Below are 23,630 nucleotides of genomic sequence, written 5' to 3' on the forward strand. Positions count from 1 at the left end.
CTAATCTCGCCCTACTGTCGCAGCCGCAACCTCTCCCTACGCTAATCAGAGCAGAGTGACGGGCGGCGCTATGTGACTCCAGCTTAAATAGAGGCTGGGTCACATGGTGCTCTGGCCAATCACAGCCATGCCAATAGTAGGCATGGCTGTGATGGCCTCTTGGGGCAAGTAGTATGACGCTTGTTGATTGGCTGCTTTGCAGCCTTTCAAAAAGCGCCAAGAAAGCGTCACAAAAGCGCCAAGAAAGCGACGAACACCGAACCCGAACCCGGACTTTTACGAAAATGTCCGGGTTCGGGTCCGTGTCACGGACACCCCAAAATTCGGTACGAACCCGAACTATACAGTTCGAGTTCGCTCATCCCTACTCATTAGTAACAGTCCTTATAGGAAAATACCAGGAAAAAAATTACCGGCATTGGCAGGGCCACTAAAATACCGCCTGGGTGGCAACCCTATAGAGCACTCCTTGTATATTATTTTATTAGTTGATGCAATTGAAATTTCTATATTCAGATTCAAAATATGGCGCTATTGTGTAAAAACAAAAACAAACGATAGAAATGTTCAGATAAGCAGGAAAATTGATCTTTTGCACATTGAACCATAAGGGTCCGTCTGTGACCATCCAAAAAGTTGGAAGGTATGCAGGTATGTAACTCAGCCTCATCATTCACACGACGTTCTCCACCAGGGCACAAGAAGGGCAGTGCTATGGCATCACTCTGAGACCAAGGGAGCCAGGGTAAAGTGGGCAGAATGTCCCTATGCCATTGAATAAATGACACGGTTTTCAGTCCTCCACAGGGTGAGGGCGGTGCAAATCTTTTTTTTTTTTTCCCAACAGCGTCTCTATGGTTACCGCCTCGTCTGCGCCGCTCTATGGTAGCGTTATCTGGGTGTTACAGTCAAACCCTTCCCTAGGTGCCTGTGACAGGTGCCTTATAGTTCCGGGCCGATATGGAGCCGCTGCGGAAATTGCTGGAGAATCTTCGCGCTATACAGGAGAAACTGCGAGGCGAGTCCGTAGTCCTCCCGCTTTACTCCGTCCATGTATGAGACATGGCGGGGCGGTGCATGTGTGCCAGTCACATGACGCGGTTTCGGCTGCGTTTAATAACAACTACTGTCATATCCAGTGCATAGAGTGCCCATCATCGTTATCTGTTACTAATGTATTTGCTATAAGGACCTATATTACATTATTAATAATGTTTTATGTAGACGGTTTCAGCAGATAAATGCTATTCTTTATAATGACGGTATACTTTCCATTCTATACCTTGTGGCTTCCAAGATCTCTGCTTGCTGTGCTTCAGAGCAGTGTGGTCTTATATGCAGACAGTGCAGCCTAGGACTAAAAGATGAAGGTTCTTATTCTGTGACTGCAAGCAGAGATCTTGATACCTCTCTCAACTGTGCTTTGTGGATGGAGTCTTTCATTTATTAACCCCTTTCTGACATGGTGATTTTCCGTTTTTGTGTTCCATTTTTTTTATTCCCCGCGCCATAAATTCCAAGTGTGGTGGAATTGGAAAAAACGCAGTTCCACCATAGTTTTATGGGTTTTGTTTTTACAGCATTCCCAACGCAGTAAAACCCACCTGTTCCCTCCATTCTACAGGTCAGGACGATTACGGCGATACCATATTTGTATAGTTTTTCTTGTGGTTTAATACTGGAAAAAATAAAAAAAATTTGAATTTTTTTTTTCCTTTTCATTGGCATGTTCTGACGCCCATAACTTTTTTATAGTTGTGTCTACGGAGATAAGTGGGAGCTCATTTTTTGCAGGACGATCTGTAGTACTGATACCATTTTGGGTGTGTATGAGTATGTGATTTTTTTTTCAATTTCGTGTGGGAGGTGACGTGATGAAAAAGCGCTGAATCGTCCATTTAGTTACGCCGTTCACCATATGGGATAATTATTTTTTTATATTTTATGGCGATGCCTATAATTATTTTTTTATTGTTTTTTTTATTTTGGAGAAAGGGTTGATTCAAATTTTTATATATATATATATATATATGTATATAAATATATATATATATATATATATATATATATATATATTTTTTTTTTATATTTAAATGTAATTTTTTTTTTTTTACTTATTATTTTTTTTCTTAGGCCCTCAAGTGGACTCCAACATGCAATCATTAGATTACCATTTGTATAAAGTAATGGAATTCTGTCTATTACAATATACTGTACAAGAATCTGTATATTCCAATGCAGTGCTGCCACCTGCAGGCCTGAATTGTTAAATACAAGTAATAAGCCTACAAACCTAGTATAGGGCACTTTCACACTAACGGTTTTCTTTTCCGGCATTGAGTTCCGTCCTAGGGGCTCAATACCGGAAAAGAACTGATCAGGCATATCCCCATGCATTCTGAATGGAGAGTAATCAGTTCAGGATGCATCAGGATGTCTTCAGTTCAGTCAATGAACAGCGTTTTGGACGGAGGAAATACCGCAGCATATCGGGCATTAAAGGGACACTGACAGGGCCAATAAGCATATTGAGGTCTATATATGTCACTACAGGTCTTATAATGGGTATTACAATCATATAAGTATCCCCCCTGTCCACATTATACAAACAGTAAACTTTAAGTTTTATAACCTGCTCCAAGGTCTGCAATCTGCCCAAGGGGCGGCGTTTCACTTCTCTTGCGCCCAGCCAGCCTCCCCAACTGTCGCTTTAAAGCGCCACCCAGCTCATGAATATTCAGTTTGCTGGGCGGCTTCTGCGGTCCCCGCTCTGAACAGTGCCCTGCGCATGCGCCGGATCTTGTGAAGTCGGGGACAGTAAGCGCCGCCCAGCGAAGTGAATATTGATGAGCTGGGCGGCGCTTACTGTACCGGACTTCACAAGATCCGGGCGCATGCGCCGGGCACTGTTAAGCGAAGCGCTTCAGAGCGGGGACCGCAGAAGCCGCCCAGCAAACTGAATATTCATGAGCTGGGCAGCGCTTCAAAGCGGCAGTTGGGGGAGGCTGGCTGGGCGCAAGAGAAGTGAAACACCGCCCCTTGTGCAGATTGCAGACCGTTGGAGCAGGTTATAAAACTTAAAGTTTACTGTTTGTATAATGTGGACAGGGGGGATACTTAGATGATTGTAATACCCTGTATAAGACCTGTAGTGACATATATAGACCTCAATATGCTTATTGGCCCTGTCAGTGTCCCTTTAATTTACATTCAAGTGTATTAGTATTCAAAATACCGCAATGCCGGATCTGTCCTTCCGGCATTGACACAGACCCGTAAAAATGTGAAAAAATATATATAACGGATCCGTTTCTCCAGATGACATCCGGAGAGCCGGATCCGTTCTTGCAATGTATTTGTAAGACGGATCTGGATGCAAATTCTGTCCGCTTGCGTGCAGATGGAACTGCTTGCCGGATCACTCTGCCACAAGTGTGAAAGTAGCCATAGCCTCTGGTTTATTACTGCAATAGAACATATTCCCTGATCTCAGCCAGGCGGAGGCTTTCCTGCCTGGCAAGCATGCGCTTCCCGGTTTTTGGCCTCTCAGATGCCGTGATCACATTTGACCATGGTATTTGAGAGGTTAAATGTCCGCGATCGGCATTACCGCCGATTAGAGACACCTGGTAGCTATGGTGCTGTGTTTGCTCCGGAGGGTGTGCTCTCTTTAAAGACCTGGGAGTCGCGAAGGGGTTGTCTCATAAACAACAATTATCACCTATCCATTAGATCAGGGATGGCCAACCTGCGGCTCTCCAGCTGTTGCAAAACTACAACTCCCAGCATGCCCAGACTGCCTACAGCAGGGCATGGTGGGAATTGTAGTTTTACAACAGCTGGAGAGCCGCAGGTTGTCCATCCCTGCATTAGACAAATATATCATGGCTGGTACCCGCTCCAATGATGAAAGCGGGGTCTCCGAGTCCCCTGCGCATGCGAGCCCTCCAGTCACTTCTGTGGGACTGCTGAGCACAGTGCTCGGTTATTTAAGCAGTCCCACAGAAGTGACTGGAGTGGAGCAGTCTTTTTTTACGTTGTTTTTGGGAGATTCATTATACCATACGATCCTAGTAGAAAAAGGGGGACACCCCCTAAGGAAATATTTAGGAGTGCTTACCATCTCAGTACTCAGGCCGCTGTGCCCTCTGTTACCACTTCTACTCTTGTTTTTTGGGGGCAAGGTGGCAGAAATCCTCAGCAGTGCCACGTGGGAGAAGGACCAGGGTGCTGTCTCAATGGTAAATCTGCCCGTGGGGGTCCGTCATCTGTATATACTCATCTGTCGTGTCCTGTTTGTGTTTTACAGATGGAGAATCCAAGGAAAGTAACAATAACTTTAATCCTGCATTCTTCTGGAATACATTGGGTGAGGAGCATGTAAAAGATGCAAAAAAAAATAATGTAAAAACAATGGTTTCCATATTGTGTTTCCCGTTGTATATATATTTTTTAAAGGGGTTATCCAACCCCTATAATGACCCCCCTCCGCCCCCCAATGCCTGGGCACCTCGTATACAATATACTTACCCGGTCCCAAGCACCCGCGTAGCCAATAGCAGGCCACGACAGGGACGAGCCTCCCTAGCATGTAAGCTAATAGCAGGCCGCCGCCGCCTCCGTGCGAAGATCAGGAGCGACGTGGGTGTAAGTATAATCTGTATGAGGTGCCTGGGCATTATTTCTGCTTGAAGTTATGAATGAATTGCTAGCAGTCCCAGTACAGTCTGACACTAATCACTCAGTGCTGCCAGTGTCAGACTGTGCAGGGACACACCCCCAACTGGTAACACCCAGCTGGATCTTTATTGCAGCAGACTGCTAGCAATGCATTTTTCAACTAGCAGTAATAATAGAGTCTTTAAGGCCCCATTCACACGTCCGCAATTTCATGCGGAACAGAATTGCGGACCCATCCGTTTCCGTTCCTGAAAAAAAAAATAGAACATGACCTATTCTTGTCCGCAATTGCATACAAGAATAGGCATATTCTATTAGTGCCGACGTCCGTGTTTTGCGGATCTGCAAAACACGTTACGGATGTGTGAATGGAGCCTAAGAAGAGATGCTCCGGAATTCTTATTACAGGGGGAATGCAACTAGTTACTAAAGCAGACATGTCAGGAGAGGTGACAGGTCCTCTGTAAAGGCCCCTTGCAGACGAGCCTGTCCGGATGCGTCCCGGTGCATTGCGGCAAACCCGCGCGAGTAGGAATGCAATTGCAGTCAGTTTTGACTGCGATTGCGTTCCGATGTTCAGTTTTTAGTGCGCGGGTGCAATGTGTTTTGCACGCGCGTGATAAAAAACTGACTGTGGTACCCAGACCCGAACTTCTTCACAAAAGTTCGGGTTTGGGTTAGTTGTAGTGTAGATTGTATTATTTCCCCTTATAACACGGTTATAAGGGAAAATAATAGCATTCTTAATACAGAATGCATAGTACAATAGGGCTGGAGGGGTTAAAAAATAAAATAAAAACATTTAACTCGCCTTAATCCACTTGCTCGCGCAGCCCGGCTTCTCTTCTGTCTTGTTCTGTGAGGAAAAGGACCTTTGATGACATCACTACGCTCATCACATGATCCATCACCATGGTGATGGATCATGTGATGGACCATGTGATGAACGCAGTGACGTCATCAAAGGTCCTATTCCTCACAAAAGAAGACAGAAGAGAAGTCGGCTACACAAACAAGTGGATTAAGGTGAGTTAAATATTTTTTTTTTTTTAACCCCTCCAGCGCTATTGTACTATGCATTCTGTATTCAGAATGCTATTATTTTCCCTTATAACCATGTTATAAGGGAAAATAATAATGATCAGGTCCCCATCCCGATCGTCTCCTAGCAACCGTGCGTGAAAATGGCACCGCATCCGTACTTGCTTGCGGATGCTTGCGATTTTCACGAGACCCCATTCATTTCTATGGGGCCTGCTCATGTGCACAGCCCCATAGAAATGAATGGGTCAGGATTCAGTGCAGGTGCAATGCGTTCACCTCACGCATTGCACCCGAGCGGAAATCTCGCCCGTGTGAAAGAGGCCTAACAGTTTTTTTTTTTTTTTTCTTTTGCAGTTTTATGTTGCTGAAATTGGGACAGTTTTTTTCTTTTTTTTTTTTTCTTTTGCAGTTTTATGTTGCTGAAATTGGGATGATTAAAAAAAAAAAAAAAGGGACACGTGCGCGCTGTGCAAATACAGAACACACATTTTTAAATTCAACCCGTTGTTGGGCTAAAGACTTTACCAATGTAGATCCATTGGAACACACTGTGTTAAAAATAAAATAAAAATACACACGTATAAAAACCCTCGTCTATAACATCGTCGTCTATAACTTTTTTTTATTTTTCCGTCTATATAGCTGTATGAGGGCTTGTTTTTTTGCGGGACAAGTTGTAGTTTTTAATGGCGGCATTTTGGGGTACACATAACTTTCTGATTAACTTTTATTAACTGTTTCTGGGAGAGATATAGGAAATAACAGCAATACTGCCACTGAGTTTTTACGTAAAAATTTTACGGCGTTCATTTTTCGGTATAAATAAATAACATAATATCTTTATACTCTGGGTCAGTACGATTACAGTGATACCAAATACATATATTTTTATTTTTTTACGTTTTACTACTTTTGTGGAATAAAACCTCTTTTTTTTTAAAAGGAAGAAAATCTTTTTGCATCGCTGCATCCCAAGACCTATAACTTTTTTATTTCTCTTTCTATGGAGTTGTGTGAGGCTTGATTTTGCGGGCTGACTTGTAGTTTTTATAGGCATCATTTTGGAGTAAATTACGCCTTTTGATGGCTTGTATTCCGGTTGCCATAAATATAACTTATGTTGTAGACTAATTCATCATCAATCACCTAATATAATGTATATTTCACATATTTACCGTTCAGTAGTTTTCTTCCTCTGCTACCTCCTGTGTTTCCTCATACATTACCATGGCATCGACCTGTAGTTAGGTCGGGCATGCTCAGTGTGCTGCTATCAATTCTCTAGCTAATTGTCTTGTGAAACAAAGGGCGTGTCATTGTGCTGCTGATTACTGAGTAGAGGGGGCGTGACCGGACTGTATATCAGGCAGCCAATCAGTAAACAGCAACACTCACAGCAGGAAAGCTAGGGATTGGGGGGATTGTAGTCTTTGAAGTTTTGTGAGGGAAGATCATGTTCACATAGAAGCTAGACAAATGGAGTGCAGGGTAAATTGAAGCTCTGGTTATATGTACAGGTATGGGTTCTGGTGGGGTCACAGCTTGCAGTTTTTCAAAAAGTAAGTTACTTTACCGGAATACCCCTATTAAGTTCTTTTTTTTTTTCAGTGGCAACTAAGAATAAATGATCAATTATGTAATTTTTTTTCTTTTTACAGTGTTCAATGTAGAGAATAGTTTACATGATATTTATGTAGTGCGTTTTGTTACGGACGCGGCAATACCAAACATATTGGGAAGATTTTTTTTTTTGCTATTTTTTTCACAGAAAAGGTGTTTTTTTTACCACTACAAGGGGACTATAACAGGCAATCTTTTGATTGCTTTTAATAGTGCATTTTAATGTGAATGCTTTACTAACATTGACCAGCAGGCTGCGCTAGAGAGGTGCAGCCTGCTGGAAAATACTCTAAGCTGGCTTGGGGGCTACGCCAGATCCCAGCCGGCCTTTACACATATCGGCACCCCGCGATCACCAAAACTGTGTCAGTGCATGATGGTGACTAAAGGTAAGTCACATTGAGCATCCTTGGCTTGCTTTAGTTCTTGGAGACAGGCAACATACATATAGCATGCCTTACCCTCTGGATGATCAGTCCCTTTAATAGGGACCATACAGAGAATACGAGTGCTCCTACTGTGTCCTCCTGGGGTGTCTTGTAGGTGCCTCCGTTAGACAGTTTCAGACAGACCACCCAGACAGACCGACTTCGGCTTGACTAACCAACTGCCTCATGTGAGCACAGTTCAGTGGTTTCAGGTCAAGTGAGCCATGGTTTTACGGGAAATGCAGCCGTCACATGGACCACGTTTTTCGGACCACACACACGTTTGTCTGAAGCCAGCCTTAGAGGGCTCTGTCCTATAGCAGACACCCTGTAATGTAAGCTGCTCTGCTTGCTCCACATGGACAGTTTAAAATAAAAAGGGCAGGTTTAGTAACGTAGAGTTTTTATTAAAAAAATGGAATAAACGTGATCATGGGAATGGAGTTGTCAGATATAAAGCCTCTTCTGGCATCTACATGAAGGAGGGGGCTCAAGATGAAGGGCGGTGGCCCGACCTGCAGGACAAAGATAGACCCAGGATGTCTGTAATCTTCATGGCCCTTTACACAGACTTCATCTCATTTTACACATTTTCTCATAAATTTTATTGAGAATTGTATGCTTTATATCAAACCCTTATAAATGTGCCGCTTCTTTATAGAACAAGCCTTTAAAGCCACTTCTCAGGAAGCCACCAAAATCAGCCTGGCTTACTCCAAGCCCCCGTTGCCATCAGAAGAGGTGAGTCCACTGGTGGAAGTGCCATTGATTTCTGGTCGGTAATGGTGGGTTCTGGCTTCTGTCACCACTTATCTAATCAAGTTTTCAACCATGAAGCTTTTTTGGGCAGTAGATTTCTTTGTTCTTTTGCCACCCAGTTAATAACGTCAGCTTTTATTTTGGCGCCAGAATGTAATTGGCATCCTATAGCAATTACAGATGTTACAATTAAAGGGGCTTTCTGAGATTTTACTCATGGGTCATCAGTACCTGATCAGTGGAGGTCTGACATCCAGGACCCCCGCCGATCAGCTGTTTGAGAAGGCACCAGCGCTCCTGCGCGCGCCGATGCCTTCTCACAACTTTCCCTAGGCCAGTGACGACATGTTCATCGGTCACGTGGCCTAGGAGCAGCTCAGCTCCATATAAGTGAATGAGGCTGAGCGCGATACCAAGCACAACCGCTATACAATGTACGGCACAGTGCTTGGTAAACTGTGAGAAGGCGACAGCGCCGGTGCCTTCTCAATCAGCTGACCAGCGGGGGTCCACGACCATATGCATATTGCGGTCTGCAAATCGGGGATCCGCAAAATACGGATGCGGTCAGTGTGCATCCTGCAATTTTTGCGCGACCCATTGTAAAAAAAAGCCTATTTTTGTCTCTGCAAAAGACAAAACGGACAAAAATCTGTGAGGTCCAATAATTTGCGGGCCGGCCGCATGGATGTGGACAGCATACAGATTGCATCCATGTGCTGTTTGCAGTTTGTAGATTTCATGCTTTTCCTGGGACTTGAAGGGAGCTATCGCATGTGTACCTCCGAGCCGCAGGAGAGGCCTGGCAATTAGTGGTAACCGCAGCTCGAAGTCTGTCCGAGGTTGTGAGGAATTTGTACAGCTGACTGGTTTGACTTCTGCGGATTGGCTGCTGTGTTGCAGGGAGAGAGAGTTGCTGGAGGGTTGGTATGGATTCTCATGTAGCACGTTTTTGTTCCACGATTTGCCCCAAAAGTCTGTGGCAAATTTGCATCATAATCTGCATGTAACGCATATAGATTTTTGCAGCTGTGGCCAAATTTGCGGTAGAAAAATTTACCACATCCGAGGCCACCCTTTTAATATGTGCTCTGAATTGGGACACTCAAAAGGGTTATGCTATGATTGGTGTAAAACCGGACATCAACCAGCCCTGTACCTCACATGGATCCCGAGATCTCCCCATTCATTGTCCAAATGTTCTGCTTCAACTCTCTTGAAAGGGCTGTCCTTTCTGCTGCACCTCAGGGGGACATGTCCTTTCTGCTGCAGCTCCTTCCCTATCGCAGCTCAGGGAGCATGTCCTTTCTGCTGCAGTTCTCTCCCTGTAACCGCCACAGCTTTTAACAGAAGATTGGGCTGGTACAAGCATTTCAGTGGGACAAGTAATAAGGAAGAGAACAGACAGCAGGTGGCGCTATACAGATACATTTTATTGAATAACTCACTGGCTATACTAAATTTTTAATTACATGCAATCACAAAAGTATTCAGATCCAGGAGCTGGTTTAAAAAAAAGTTGAATATTTTTTGTGGGACAGCCCCTTTAAACCATAAAATACTAGTAAATGAAAATGTAAAACTTAATTGTATTATGTGGGTTATAGGCTCATTTGCACAAAAGCAGTTTCTTAGACCACTGATGAGCGATCAGTGGTGTGAAAGATTGTGCCCTCCATCAGTGTGATACTTGCAGGTGGCATTATTGTTGTGTACAGCGTACATTTTACTAACATTGTGCTGCCATTAAAGGGGTTTTCCGAGGCTTTTATACTGATGACATATCCTCTGGATAGGTGATCGGTAGGAGTCTGACACCTGAGACCTCCGCTAATCAGCTGTTTGAGAAGGCAGTGGTGCTCCGGTGAGTTCCGCGGCCTTCTCCTTGCTCACCAAGCACAGCGCCACATATTGTGTAGTGCCTGTGCTTGGTATTGCAGTTCTGCTCCATTCACTTCAATGGGGCTGACCTCCGCCTAGGCCATGGAACCAATGTACATGACATCACTGGCCTAGGAAGAGCTGGTGCCTTCTCAAACTGCTGAATGGCAGAGGTCCCAGTGGTGCTTCCTGGTTCCCTTTGAAGGGTGCAATGCTGTGAGGTCTCCGGGTAGGACACATTTCACTGTAATTATTATTAGTAGATTTGTAAGTAATACTTTTTCCTTTTGTCACAGGACTGTCAGAAGCTAAGTGACGGGCTTCTCAATGCTATTCTGGCAGCTTCCACTTTGTATTATTCTCTCCCAAAAGAGCAAGGTGAGCAGTCGAGGATTACCACCTTTTTCGCCCTATAAGAGGCACCTAGGTTTTAGAGGAGGACAATAAGAAAAAAAAAAAATTTCATTAGACCTCAGATCAGACCCCCAATGTTAATCAGACCTCAGTTCACAACCCCAGTCAGACCCCCCCAATGTTAATAAGACCCTCAGATAAGAGCTCCAATTTAATTACGGCCCCCATGCCTCATATCAGCCCCATGCCTCATATCAGCCCCATGCCTCATATCAGCCCCATGCCTCATATCAGCCCCATGCCTCATATCAGCCCCATGCCTCATATCTCTTTTATTCAGCCCCCAGCCACAGATCACATAAAATATAAACTCCACTTGCCTCTGCTGCTCTGGACGCTGCAGCTCTTACCTCCAGCCCCCTCTCTTCTTCCTGCCGTCGGCTGTGATCTGGCGCGAGGACAAGCGGTGAGTACAGAGCCCGGGGAGCGCTGCATTCACCGCTTCACGGTCCTCCGGTACTAATGAGCGTTTCTGTAATGGAAGCGCTCATTGGTATTCGCCCCATATAAGACGCAGTGACATTTGTCCCCCACTTTGGACTCTTATGTGGCGAAAAAAATTCAATATGTCCCTAGAAATGCCGAAATCAGCGTTCTGATTAGATGTGCATCTATATTTACCCGCTGCCATTTTTGGCCTACCCAGTCTTGCACTTTTCACACTGGCCACTAAGCATACAATTATGCTAACCCTTCTGTAGCAGTCATCTCCTTATCATAATAGGCAGGATTGCAATGAAAGAGAACACCTCTTTCTGCCATTCATAATGGTCACAGCTGATCTTCTCCCTCTCCCAGTACAATGATCTCTGTACAGGTCACAAAGTATGCCCTCGACATTCTCTTATAGAAGCTGATGAGTCTGTCCAGTCTTTTGGCTACTGTACTGCACAGCTCTAAATGTTGTTAATAGCAGCTCAGGTAAGGTCATCGGATTTGTAAGGGTTCGACACCTGGCACCCCCACCAATAATCCGTTTTCAGCCTGCGGTGGTGACGACTAACCAGGGAATGGATGCCATCACATCCACTACACAGTAGACACAACTGCTCAGTGAAGGTGTCGGACCCCCACTGAACTCGTACTGAGGACAGATCATCCATATGACTGACTGGAAAACCCTTTAAAATATGTTGAGGTTGCAAATAAAAAAGAAACAGACCATGCAGCTGCTGTGGAGCCCCAGTATGGAGCCTATTCGTGTTCTCTTTATTATTTTTAGGCCTCATGCACATGACTGTAATTTTGTCCGCATCTGCATTTTTTTGCGGATCAGATAAGGACCCATGTGGCACCCTTCTTACAATAGTGTGGGACGCATAATGTCGGCATCCATGTTTTGCGGTTCCACGGTTTGTGGACCACAAAACAAATACGGTTGTGTGCGTGATCCTACACGGGGCATCTCTATAGGTGCTGCAATTTTAGTAAGGAAATGGGAAAATGTGTGAGAATCATGAAAATGGGATGGGACGAGGAATGCGCTGGTATCGAACAGAACCCAAAACGGGCCGAATGTTTTCTGCTATGAAAATGCTAAGAATAGGTTTCATTTTTGCCCAGGTACCACATTACGCAAGACAGTGAGAGAAGCGGTGGCAGATGTGATAGAAGGCACCATGCAGCTGCTTGATGTCATCCTGAGCGCCCGCATTCAGAGGTAAGTGATTGACATCTTCGTAAGGAGTCACCATTGGCCCCCATGGTTACTGAGCCTTCTCCTCACATTGATCTCATTTTAGTTTGTCGCAGGCGCAGCTCGTATCCACAGGCAGCGTATGGGAAGCCTGTGATAATTTTGCACAGATCCCTAAAGGTAAGTCAACAAATGGCTCTAACTTAAAGGGATTGTCCAAGATAATGACAAAGCTTCTCCGAGGACAAGGCTTGTGTTACAATAATACAAAATTCTGTACTTAACCATTTACTCCCCTGCCGCATACCACTGCGGCCAATGACTGACTGCAGCGGTCACGTGGGGTATGTAAAGATAGACTGGAGATGAAAGGAGCGCTGGATGTAGGAGGGGGTTAAATGGTTGAATACAGGAGCTTATTGTTTTAACACAAATGCTGGCTTTGGGGAAGTTTTTCATTGTCTTGGACAATTGCGTGTGCAATGTGTGATTGCGCCCCCACGGAATCCGGACCCATTCATTTCAATGGGTCTGTGAGCGGTTGTTTTCACGCAGCACTTTTGCGTTGCGTGAAAATCGCAGCATGTTCTGTATAAAGCGATTTTTCACGCAATGCCAGCCCCATAGAAATGAATGGGGCTGCATGAAAATCGCGTCCGCACTTGCTTGCTTGCATGCGATCTTTCACGGATGGTTGCTAAGAGATGTCGTTTGTAAACATTCCGTTTTTTATCACGCGCGTGCAAAACGCAGTAAAACAAATTGCACCTGCGCGGAAAAAACTGAACAACTGCACGCGATCGCAAACAAAACTGAATGGCTTTGTTTGAGAAATCGCGCAGTTTTCACTGAACGCATCCGGACACGCTCGTCTGCATTCCAGCAGATGATCAGGTTGGATCTCAAGCCTATAGATATAGTCCTGGTTCTCAGTGGGAACGTCCTGTTAAACTGTCCATCTCCATCCTACCTTCACAGATAACCGTGCAGCCGTAGTTGGGATAATATCAGGTTATCTGGGCGTTGTGAAGGATGCGCTAGAAGAGATGGAAGAGGTAAGTCTGCTTTTCTCCAATACCAGTTATAGGATATGTTTAAAGGGCATCTGTCAGCAGGATCGACCCTGTCAAACCAGCTATAATATCTAGTAGGACTGACCCTGCTGATTAAAAACGTACTTTTCATCCCTTGATCCGTTGCTGTATTTAGGAGCAAATTAGGCCTTAAGTGCACCAAGGGCAGGCCTTAGCCATTTGGTGCACCTTAGCTCCTCTTCCCCGAACACTTCCTCCTTCACCTGAATGCCTGACTATGTCAACCAAGTAGAGGGAAAGTGTCCAGGTAAGCAGAGCGGAGGAGCTAAAGTGCACTGAGTGGCTAGAGCCCACCCTTGGTGCACTTAAGTCCTAATTTTCATATTTGCAATAGGGAAAGAAAGTTCTGTACAGCAGGGCCAGCCCGACCAGGCATCATGGCTGGGTTAATAGGGTTGATCCTGCTGGCATGTACTCTACTGCATTGTATTAATTGTTATTCATCTTTACGTAGGGTGTGTGTGCATATAGCTATACATATTTACCCAGGGCTTTTTTTCGCAGAGAAAAGGTGGTGGAACGGACCGCCCCCTAAAACTGCCCCTTTAGAGAACAGGGATGCAAGTAAAATTTGGGAGGGCTATAAAAGTCCAGCCCAGCAAAGAAACCCCCCAGATGGGGATGGCACTGTTAATGGGGGATCTGGGGATGGCACTGTTAATGGGGGATCTGGGGATGGCACTGTTAATGGGGGATCTGGGGATGGCACTGTTAATGGGGGATCTGGGGATGGCACTGTTAATGGGGGATCTGGGGATGGCACTGTTAATGGGGGATCTGGGGATGGCACTGTTAATGGGGGATCTGGGGATGGCACTGTTAATGGGGGATCTGGGGATGGCACTGTTAATGGGGGATCTGGGGATGGCACTGTTAATGCGGGATCTGGGGATGGCACTGTTAATGCGGGATCTGGGGATGGCACTGTTAATGGGGGATCTGGGGATGGCACTGTTATGGGGTGGAGGATCTGTGGATGGCACTGTTATGGGGTGGAGGATCTGTGGATGGCACTGTTATGGGGGATCTGTAGATGGCATCCACAGATCCCCATCCTATAACAGTGCCATCCACAGACCCCTCCCCACCCCATAACAGTGCCATCCACAGACCCCCCATTGCCGCTCCTGTGCAGTCATAAAATGTGTAATTCAATTAATAATGATTCATGCTGCCCCCTCTGTAGTATAACATTCAATATATCCTACTCACAGGGCTACTGTTATATCGTATTGCAGGCCGGCCGGGCAGATGAGCGGCAGCGTGACTGACTGACGTCACGTGCCTGCGCCTCCTGCTTCATTCATAAAGTAGGCCGAGCAGGCACGTGACGTCAGTCAGTCACGCTGCCGCTCGTCTGCCCGGCCGGCCTGCATTACGATATAACAGTAACCCTGTGAGTAGGATATATTGAATGTTATACTACAGAGGGGGCAGCATGAATCATTATTAATTTAATTACACATTTTATAATTGTACTGGAGCGACGGGGCCGGAGCACAGTGAACGCACCGGCCCCCAGCTCCTCCTCCCAGTCCCTCCCCGCTGATACATCGCAGCCTGCGATGTTGGAGCATGGCAGGCTGCGATGTCAAAAGGTAGCGGAACGCCGTTCCGGTGCGTTCCGCCAGAAAAAAAGCCCTGCATTTACCGAATACCTGCTTCAGTCATACAACTTTTTATCTCGTAGATGTAGAACGGAAACACGTTTCTGCTTTGGGTTTTATCAGACAGAGCTGAATGTCATTGCCTAGGGGAGAATGATTTATCCTTTGTGCCTCTGATGTAATAACCTTCTGTGTTGTCTTAAAAAGTTTATAAAGTGAAATGTTAGATGCACGCATGAATATTCCTGTTCTCTTAGGCGACTTTCACATTAGCGTTTTCAATTCCGCTATTGAGTTCTTTCATAGGATCTCAATAGCTGAAGAAAACGCTTCAGTTTTGTCCCCATTCATTGTCAATGGGGCAAAACTGAACTGAACGAAACAGAGTGTACCAAATGCATTCTGTTCCGTTTGGTTGCGCTCTTATGGCGGACAGAATAACGCTGCAAGCAGCGTTTTTCTGTCCACAATGTGGTGTGGAGCAAGACGGATCCGTCCTGACACACAATGTAAGTCAATGGGGACGGATCCGTTTTCTCTGACACAATAGAAAATGGATCCGTCCCCCATTGACTTTCAGTGGTGTTCAAGACGGATCCGTCATAGCTATAGAAGACATAATACAACCGGATCCGTTCATGATGGATGCAGGCGGTTGTATTATTGTAACGGAAGCGTTTTTGCCGATCCATGATGGATCCGCAAAAAAAACGCTAGTGTGAAAGTAGCCTTACTCTGTACAGTATTTCTGCATTTAGTGCTTCAGAGCTGCTCTTCCTGCTGCAGTTAGGCGCTGGAATTTGCAACCACAGCTGACAGTGTACACAGCACTTCTTTCTCTTCTCTCCTTTCTAATTATCCAGCAAGAGAGGAGTAAGGGATGTATAACTTCTTACCTGTCTGCCAACAGCCATGGGTGGCCGCATCCTGATGGTGATTGCTAATTGTGCCCACGCAAACACATTTCTGTATAAGCCGTTCTTATCACGTGTCATGGTAGGATTTTTGTATGATTCCCAAACAAGGGATCCAACCATGTTGTTTATGATGCTCCAAATCTCAAAATTCCGTCTAGGGGTAAAAGAATGAGAAGACATGACTTATGATGGTGTTTGAGTCTCTCTCTCTCTTCTGACCCCAAACGGCAGAAGATTGCCTTTAGTAAGCAAAACCCTGGGTGTTATCCTTACAGCCTGAAAAAATACAAACGAGCCAATAGGATTCTGCCAGCAATCTATATGTCTTCACAATTAAGATACTCTAACACGTGAGAACCTAAGCAAGGAAATTCCTTTATATACATGACGTCCCCTCTGTAGCCATCTGGCTTTTACACCAAATATTGCAGCCTAGGTGTATCCTTGTGTATCCCATAGAATATACGATTCCAAAAATATCTTCAGCGTCTAAAAAGACTAGATAACCAAAATGTAATTCTGTTTAATTAATCTTAGTATATGAGGTGTCTTCTCTTTGCAGGCTTTGGCAGGGGGAGACGATCCTTTCAGTGACGTCTTAGACGATGATGATATGGGTGCTCGGGGTAACCAGGACACATACTGGTCAGAAGCTGATCGCGGACTTATAGCCCCCTGCTTAGGTCTAATGAAGGCTTCTAAAGCTTGTCTGAAGAAGGTGCTTGGTACCCTAAAGGCCCACGGCAAGGTGGAGACATCAGAACAAGTGGCACAGCTAGATGACCTGGGAGATATTACCCAGGAGGTCAGCCCCAGGTATCAAGAGACCGCTTTATATTATTTACTGTCTAATGACAACACTCATATGTTAAAATAAATATATATATATATATATATATATATATATGCTTTTTAAACTCTTGCTCATATTTCAGTCTTGTTTGGACCGTTAAAGTATATATTTTTTTTTTGTAAAGGCGTTTTCTGAGCTATAGATTTTGATGACCTATCCTTAGGATAGGTTATTAATATATCGACGGAGGTCCGACACCTTGTACCCCCTCTGATCAGCTGTTCACAGCAGCCACTGACATTGAAACTGACACAGAGGACGGAGATGGAAGCAGAATTTCCATTCAAGTGAATGATTGCTGGGCTACAGTAACTGGGCATTGCCACTACACAGTGGACGGAGGTGTGCTTCCTGCTCTGCCCTCTGTGCTGGTGCCAGTGGTTGTTGCAACTGATCGACCTGGGTGCTGGACTCCCACCAATCTGACATTGATTACTTATCCTAAGGATAGGTCATTAGTATCCATAACCCAGGAAACCCCTTTATTATTATTATTAATTATTATTATTATACATTTTTTCTTTTGCATTTATTACTTTTTCTATTTTTACAAAGTTAGCCTCAAAATCTCAGGAAAGGCTTTGGAGGGGCGCTTATATCAGTTTTCACCCTTTTATCTTACTGTAGCATACAGACGTGGACAAAATTGTTGGTACCCTTTGGTCAATGAAAGAAAAAGTCACAATGGTCACAGAAATAACTTTAATCTGACAAAAGTAATAATAAATTAAAATTCTATAAATGTTAACCAATGAAAGTCAGACATTGTTTTTCAACCATGCTTCAACAGAATTATGTAAAAAAATAAACTCATGAAACAGGCATGGACAAAAATGATGGTACCCCTAGAAAACACAGAACATAATGTGACCAAAGGGACATGTTAATTCAAGGTGTGTCCACTAATTAGCATCACAGGTGTCTACAACCTTGTAATCAGCCATTGGGCCTATATATATGGCTCCAGGTAATCACTGTGTTGTTTGGTGATATGGTGTGTACCACACTCGACATGGACCAGAGGAAGCAAAGGAAAGAGCTGTCTCAAGAGATCAGAAAGAAAATTATAGACAAGCATGTTAAAGGTAAAGGCTATAAGACCATCTCCAAGCAACTAGATGTTCCTGTGAGTACAGTTGCACATATTATTCATAAGTTTAAGATCCATGGGACTGTAGCCAACCTCCCTGGACGTGGCCGCAGGAGGAAAATTGATGACAAATCTAAGAGACGGATAATCCGAATGGTAACAAAAGAGCCTAGAAAGACTTCTAAAGAGATTCAAGGTGAACTTCATGCTCAAGGAACATCAGTGTCAGATCGCACCATCCGTCGTTGTTTGAGCCAAAGTGGACTACATGGGAGACGACCAAGGAGGACACCATTGTTGAAAACGAATCATAAAAAAGCAAGACTGGAATATGCCAAACTACATGTTGACAAGCCACAAAGCTTCTGGGAGAATGTCCTGTGGACAGATGAGACAAAAATCGAAGTTTTTGCCAAGGCACATCAGCTGTATGTTCACAGACGAAAAAATGAAGCATATCAAGAAAAGAACACTGTCCCTACTGTGAAACATGGAGGAGGCTCTGTTATGTTCTGGGGCTGCTTTGCTGCGTCTGGCACAGGGTGTCTTGAATCTGTGCAGGGTACAATGAAATCTCAAGACTATCAAGGAATTCTAGAGAGAAATGTACTAGCCAGTGTCAGAAAGCTTGGTCTCAGTCGCAGGTCATGGGTCTTGCAACAGGACAATGACCCAAAACACACCGCTAAAAACACCCAAGAATGGCTAAGAGGAAAAAATTGGACTATTCTAAAGTGGCCTTCTATGAGCCCTGACCTCAATCCTATTGAGCATCTTTGGAAGGAGCTGAAACATGCAGTCTGGAAAAGGCACCCTTCAAACCGGACACAACTGGAGCAGTTTGCTCATGAGGAGTGGGCCAAAATACCTGCTGAGAGGTGCAGATGTCTCATTGACAGTTACAGGAAGCGTTTGATTGCAGTGATTGCCTCAAAAGGTTGCGCAACAAAATATTAAGTTAGGGGTACCATCATTTTTGTCCATGCCTGTTTCATGAGTTTATTTTTTTACATAATTCTGTTGAAGCATGGTTGAAAAACAATGTCTGACTTTCATTGGTTAACATTTATAGAATTTTAATTTATTATTACTTTTGTCAGATTAAAGTTATTTCTGTGACCATTGTGACTTTTTCTTTCATTGACCAAAGGGTACCAACAATTTTGTCCACGTCTGTATATCCACCACTTGAGTATAATGTATACAGTGATCCTTCTCTCCGGGGTGTCTGGCTGGCACTGATAGTCAAGGCGTGGTCGTATTGTTTGCGAATCCAGTATTGTGTTCTGACACTGAAAATGGGAAAATCATTTTGACTCCAAGAGCAAAGAAAATGCATATATTTGTGAAATGTTTATACAATTTTTTTTCATATGTAACTTATTTGAAATTTGCAGTCCCATGTAAATTGTGTTGGTGCCTCTGGGGCCTTTATAATTATTAGGACACTTATTGTTTTTATATTCTTCTCCCTTTGGCTAGTGTGGACGAACTGGCCCTTAGCATGTACCCTCCTATGAACCAGCTGGCAGTGCGGCTAAATGTAAGTCATTGCTTTCTGTACTCCCTGCCTTCAGTCCTCCTCATTGGCCCCTACATAATACCTTGTGCTCTGCTCTCTCTTTCATTCTTGCGTTCTCACCTATGTTCCTGCCTTTATCCCTGTGCTCGTGTATTTTAGTTACAGGATTTTTTGTCTCCTATTATTTACGACTTGTTCTTTTCTCTCTCTTTCTTCCATTTTTCAGGCTGCGAAGTTATCCTCTGTGCTGAAGAAAGTGCTTGAAATAACAAGGTCTCTTTTTGATGTTTTTTGACTCCTCCTCGTCAATATTAGATCAGCGAGGTCCCAACTTCAGGGTCTCCCGCTGATCAGCTGTTTGAGGAGACCGCGTGGCTCCGTTGAGCGCCGTGGCCTTCTCGCTGTTAACCAAGCACAACACCGTCCATTGCATAGTGGCTGTGTTGGTGTTGTAGCTCAACCCATTCACTTGAATGGGACGGAGCCGCATCTAGGTCATATGACTGATGAAAGTGACGTCACATGGCCTTGGAAGAGACCTAAAACCCCTTTAACTTTAAAATTAAAGAGAAGCTTCAGTAGGGAGACAAAATGTGTTTATCCTGGTGCCCATATATAAAAACTTAACACTACCACATCCCCAGTAAAATGCGTAAAATACTTAAAGGGAACCTGTTACCAACATTTGACTCCCTAAACAGAGTATTTGGTTAGGCACAGTTTAAAAATCATGCTAATTATGTCCAAACACCCCCCTGTACCTCTACAATTTTGGTCCCTACTTTGCCTGCACTGTATGCTGATTAGGAGAGAGGTCTCCGCTGGGTGTTGTGTTCATGATCTTCAGCGCTAATCGCTCCTCCTCCATGCAATTGATTGACAGCCTGCCACCCCCTGTACATACACAGCAATTCCTCTGCTTTCACAATGAATGCAGAGCAGACACTTAAAGGGCATCTGTCAGCAGATTTGTGCCTATGAAACTGGCTGACCGGTGCGTTTGGCACCTGAAGGCATCTCTAGGAGTAATGGCAAGGCTCCAAGAGGCTCATTTCCATATATTAAAACAATTTTTCTCAGCAATGCGGGGACATAAGAACATGGCACCAACACAGATGCCTTCAGTTGGCAAGCGCACATGCAACAGGTCAGCCAGGTTTATAGGTACAAATCTGCTGACAGATGCCCTTTAAATCAATACCTCTACTATTGTCTGGTCTTGTTGTTGTCCCATCCATCGCCGGTAACAGCATCTGTCGGGATTACACAAGCCTGGCAACAGTGAGGACAGAGAAAAGGTGTGAATTCTGCTCCTGCGTAGCATTCTGCATTCAGTGTACAGGTGGGAAATTTGCTACGAGATGACAGGACTGTCCCAGATGTCATCAACTATGACGCAAGCTTAGAGCTTGGAGAGTGCCGTCCTGGTGAGGTATTACTCCTAATTAAAAGGGTTTTCCAGGTCATCCGTTCAGTTTTTTTGGGTCCGCCAAAAAACGGAAGTGACTCCATGTGCATTCCGTTTCCGTATGTCCGTTCCGCAAAAAAATGTCCTATAATTGTCTGCATCACGGGCAAGGATAGGACTGTTCTATTAGGGGCCAGCTGTTCCATTCCTCAAAATAAAGAATGCACACGGACGTCATCCATATTTTTTGCGGATCCGTTTTTTACGGACTGCAAAATACATACAGTTGTGTGCATGAGCCCTAAGTCTCAGAGAACTCCTTTAATTGAAAGGGCGCAAAAAGTTGGAGTTAAATGTTAGTGACAGGTAATATTCTGGTCCACCGCGCTGAGCAGCAGCAGTCATCTTCCAAGGAGATAAACTGGGGGGGTAAAAGTGCTCGTGGTGGGGGTGGATCATAGTATAAGATGTGTATCGCATGAAAATGATTGTTTATTTAAACATCAGAGTTTAAAGCGGTGTCTCATCTCAGACATTTGCGGCATATTACTAGGATGTGCCACCAATGTCAGATAGCAACCTGCTTCTACCTCCAGAACGGGCCCTCGAAAGTACCGGAGAACGCACTGCGCATTCATGGTATGCTTTCCTTTCACTTCTTTAGGAGTTCCAAAAACAGGCAAGTGAGGATGCTTGGCTATTTTCAGAAGCCCCAGGGAAGTGTACGGAGAGTGCACCGCGCATGCACAGCCACCTCTCCATTCACTTCTATGGGACTGCCGGAAATGGCTGAGCCAGCACCCGGTTGTTTTCAGAACTTCCGCAGCAGTGAACGGAAGGTGGCTAAGCATGCACGATTGGCCTCAGTTCACTTTGGAAACCCTGTTCTGGAGATAGGTCCCACCTCTGGCCACCATATCCTAGCGATATGCCATCAATATCTGAGATGAGGCAACCCTCCCAGATTTACTGCTCTCTTGAAGTGTTTAATGTCTGTCCTGTAGCAGCCCATTGTTATCAGAGGACCACTTGGCAAACCGTTCAAAATTGAGCTTTCGTCTTTCTAGCACAGGCAACACAATAGAAGAACTTGCACATCGAGGTGCCATAAGGATATTTTACAGAAATTGCTGACCTTGATTAACCATTTAATACATTTTTCTTCCAGTGCCAGCCATGTTTGCCCTGACACAGAATCCAACTGGGTCCAATTCCTCCACAACGCCGTTGACCACAATATGAACAAAGTGAAAGGCCTGACCCAGGATTCTCTCTGACATTTGCGCACATCAATGCTGGAATAAGATCATGCACGTCATTGTCGCCTCCAAGTAAAGTAAGGAAATGGGACTGAGGAGCAGGAAGATCTAGGATGTTTTATGACTTCTCACGTGCAAACAGACCTGTTTATTTCCATATCGAAAAAGCTTCCTCATCTTCATCGATTGTCTCATGTATCAGGAGACATCAACCGCTTGAAGACCAAGCGGGGCAGCTTGTGTATACCTATAGGCTATAGCTCACATGCCCGGAGCACTTTAAGGGAACTATCAGGCAGGCCCGCTGTATCATGCTGAAATAAAATTATTTATCTAGCTTTATTTTGTGTTCTCTTCTCCTCCGGATGATTTGCGATGCTCCCCAGGCACCACGTCCTCATGAGAGCCCAGTTGTCAGGAGAAACTGCTACTGTTTCCAGCCCGTCATTTAGTGCAGGGTTTGTAGGGTAACGTCTGGTGCCGTGGATGGAAGCCTCATATTTCTTATTGTAGAAACAGGTGTCAATAAAGCTCGGCTTTAATATCTGGACCTGTGTAGCTGAAATTCTCATTGCCATCTTGTTGTGTTCATCAGATCCTTAGAGAGAGAAAACCTTCTCATCTTTTGTGTCTTATTGGAGAAACTTACTAATATAAGATTATATCCGTATAATGTGACCAAACAGCTGGATAGATGGCAGGTGACACCCGTAGGAATGTGTCGACATGACAATCAAACTGCAGTAGAATCGGTTGAAATATTGCATGATCAGACTATTCGCTCAACGTTTCCTTTCCACTGGTAATTTAGCAAATTTAGCCTCGGGACGCTTTCACATCAGCGCTATTTATTTCCGTTTTTCTGCTCTGTTATGTATTTCCTCTGCACGGCACATAACCCACAATAACAGAGCCTAAGAGATCCTATTGGCTATAATGGGGTCCCTTAGGTTTCTGTTTGGGAGAATGGACCGCACACGGACATCTCAAGGCTCTTTCACACGAGTGGATGCCGTGCGGGTAATCCGCTGCATGAAAGAGAGCCAAGCCCCGCACTGGACAGCGGAGACACGGAGCAGTAACGTGATTGATAATGCTCCGTGCCTCTCTGTGATCTTTTTACTACAAAAATCACAGTGAGATAAAGTTGTCACCATGATTTTGTAGTAAAAAGGTCACAGAGACACGGAGCATTATCAATCATGTTAGTGCTCCGTGTCTCTGCTGTCCAGTGCGGGGCTTGGCTCTCTTTCACGCAGCGGATTACCCGCACGGCACCCGCTTGTGTGAAAGAGCCCTCACACAGCCAGCCAGGAAGTGGGGGATGGCGCAAGACACAGGCGTTATCTTTAAAAAAATAAAAAATAATTAAATCTTTTTAGCATTCTCTGAATCCTATTTCATCCACCTCGCTGCAC

The 23,630-nt window shown here is 44.6% G+C and overlaps 1 protein-coding gene across 1 annotated transcript; it reads left to right on the forward strand.

Annotated features, from left to right (window-relative positions):
- Positions 1-909: 909 nt before the first annotated feature.
- CCNDBP1 (cyclin D1 binding protein 1) lies at positions 910-22,760 on the forward strand. The gene is made up of 11 exons (XM_044297674.1): positions 910-1,018; positions 4,310-4,369; positions 8,434-8,513; positions 10,709-10,790; positions 12,390-12,486; positions 12,569-12,642; positions 13,441-13,517; positions 16,643-16,896; positions 19,506-19,566; positions 19,772-19,818; positions 22,122-22,760. The coding sequence occupies exons 1-11, from the start codon at positions 961-963 to the stop codon at positions 22,228-22,230; spliced, it is 999 nt and encodes a 332-aa protein (XP_044153609.1). The 5' UTR covers positions 910-960; the 3' UTR covers positions 22,231-22,760.
- Positions 22,761-23,630: the final 870 nt, after the last annotated feature.

Source organism: Bufo gargarizans, chromosome 6 (genome assembly GCF_014858855.1).
Source record: "Bufo gargarizans isolate SCDJY-AF-19 chromosome 6, ASM1485885v1, whole genome shotgun sequence".
NCBI classification, from domain to species: Eukaryota; Metazoa; Chordata; class Amphibia; order Anura; family Bufonidae; genus Bufo; species Bufo gargarizans.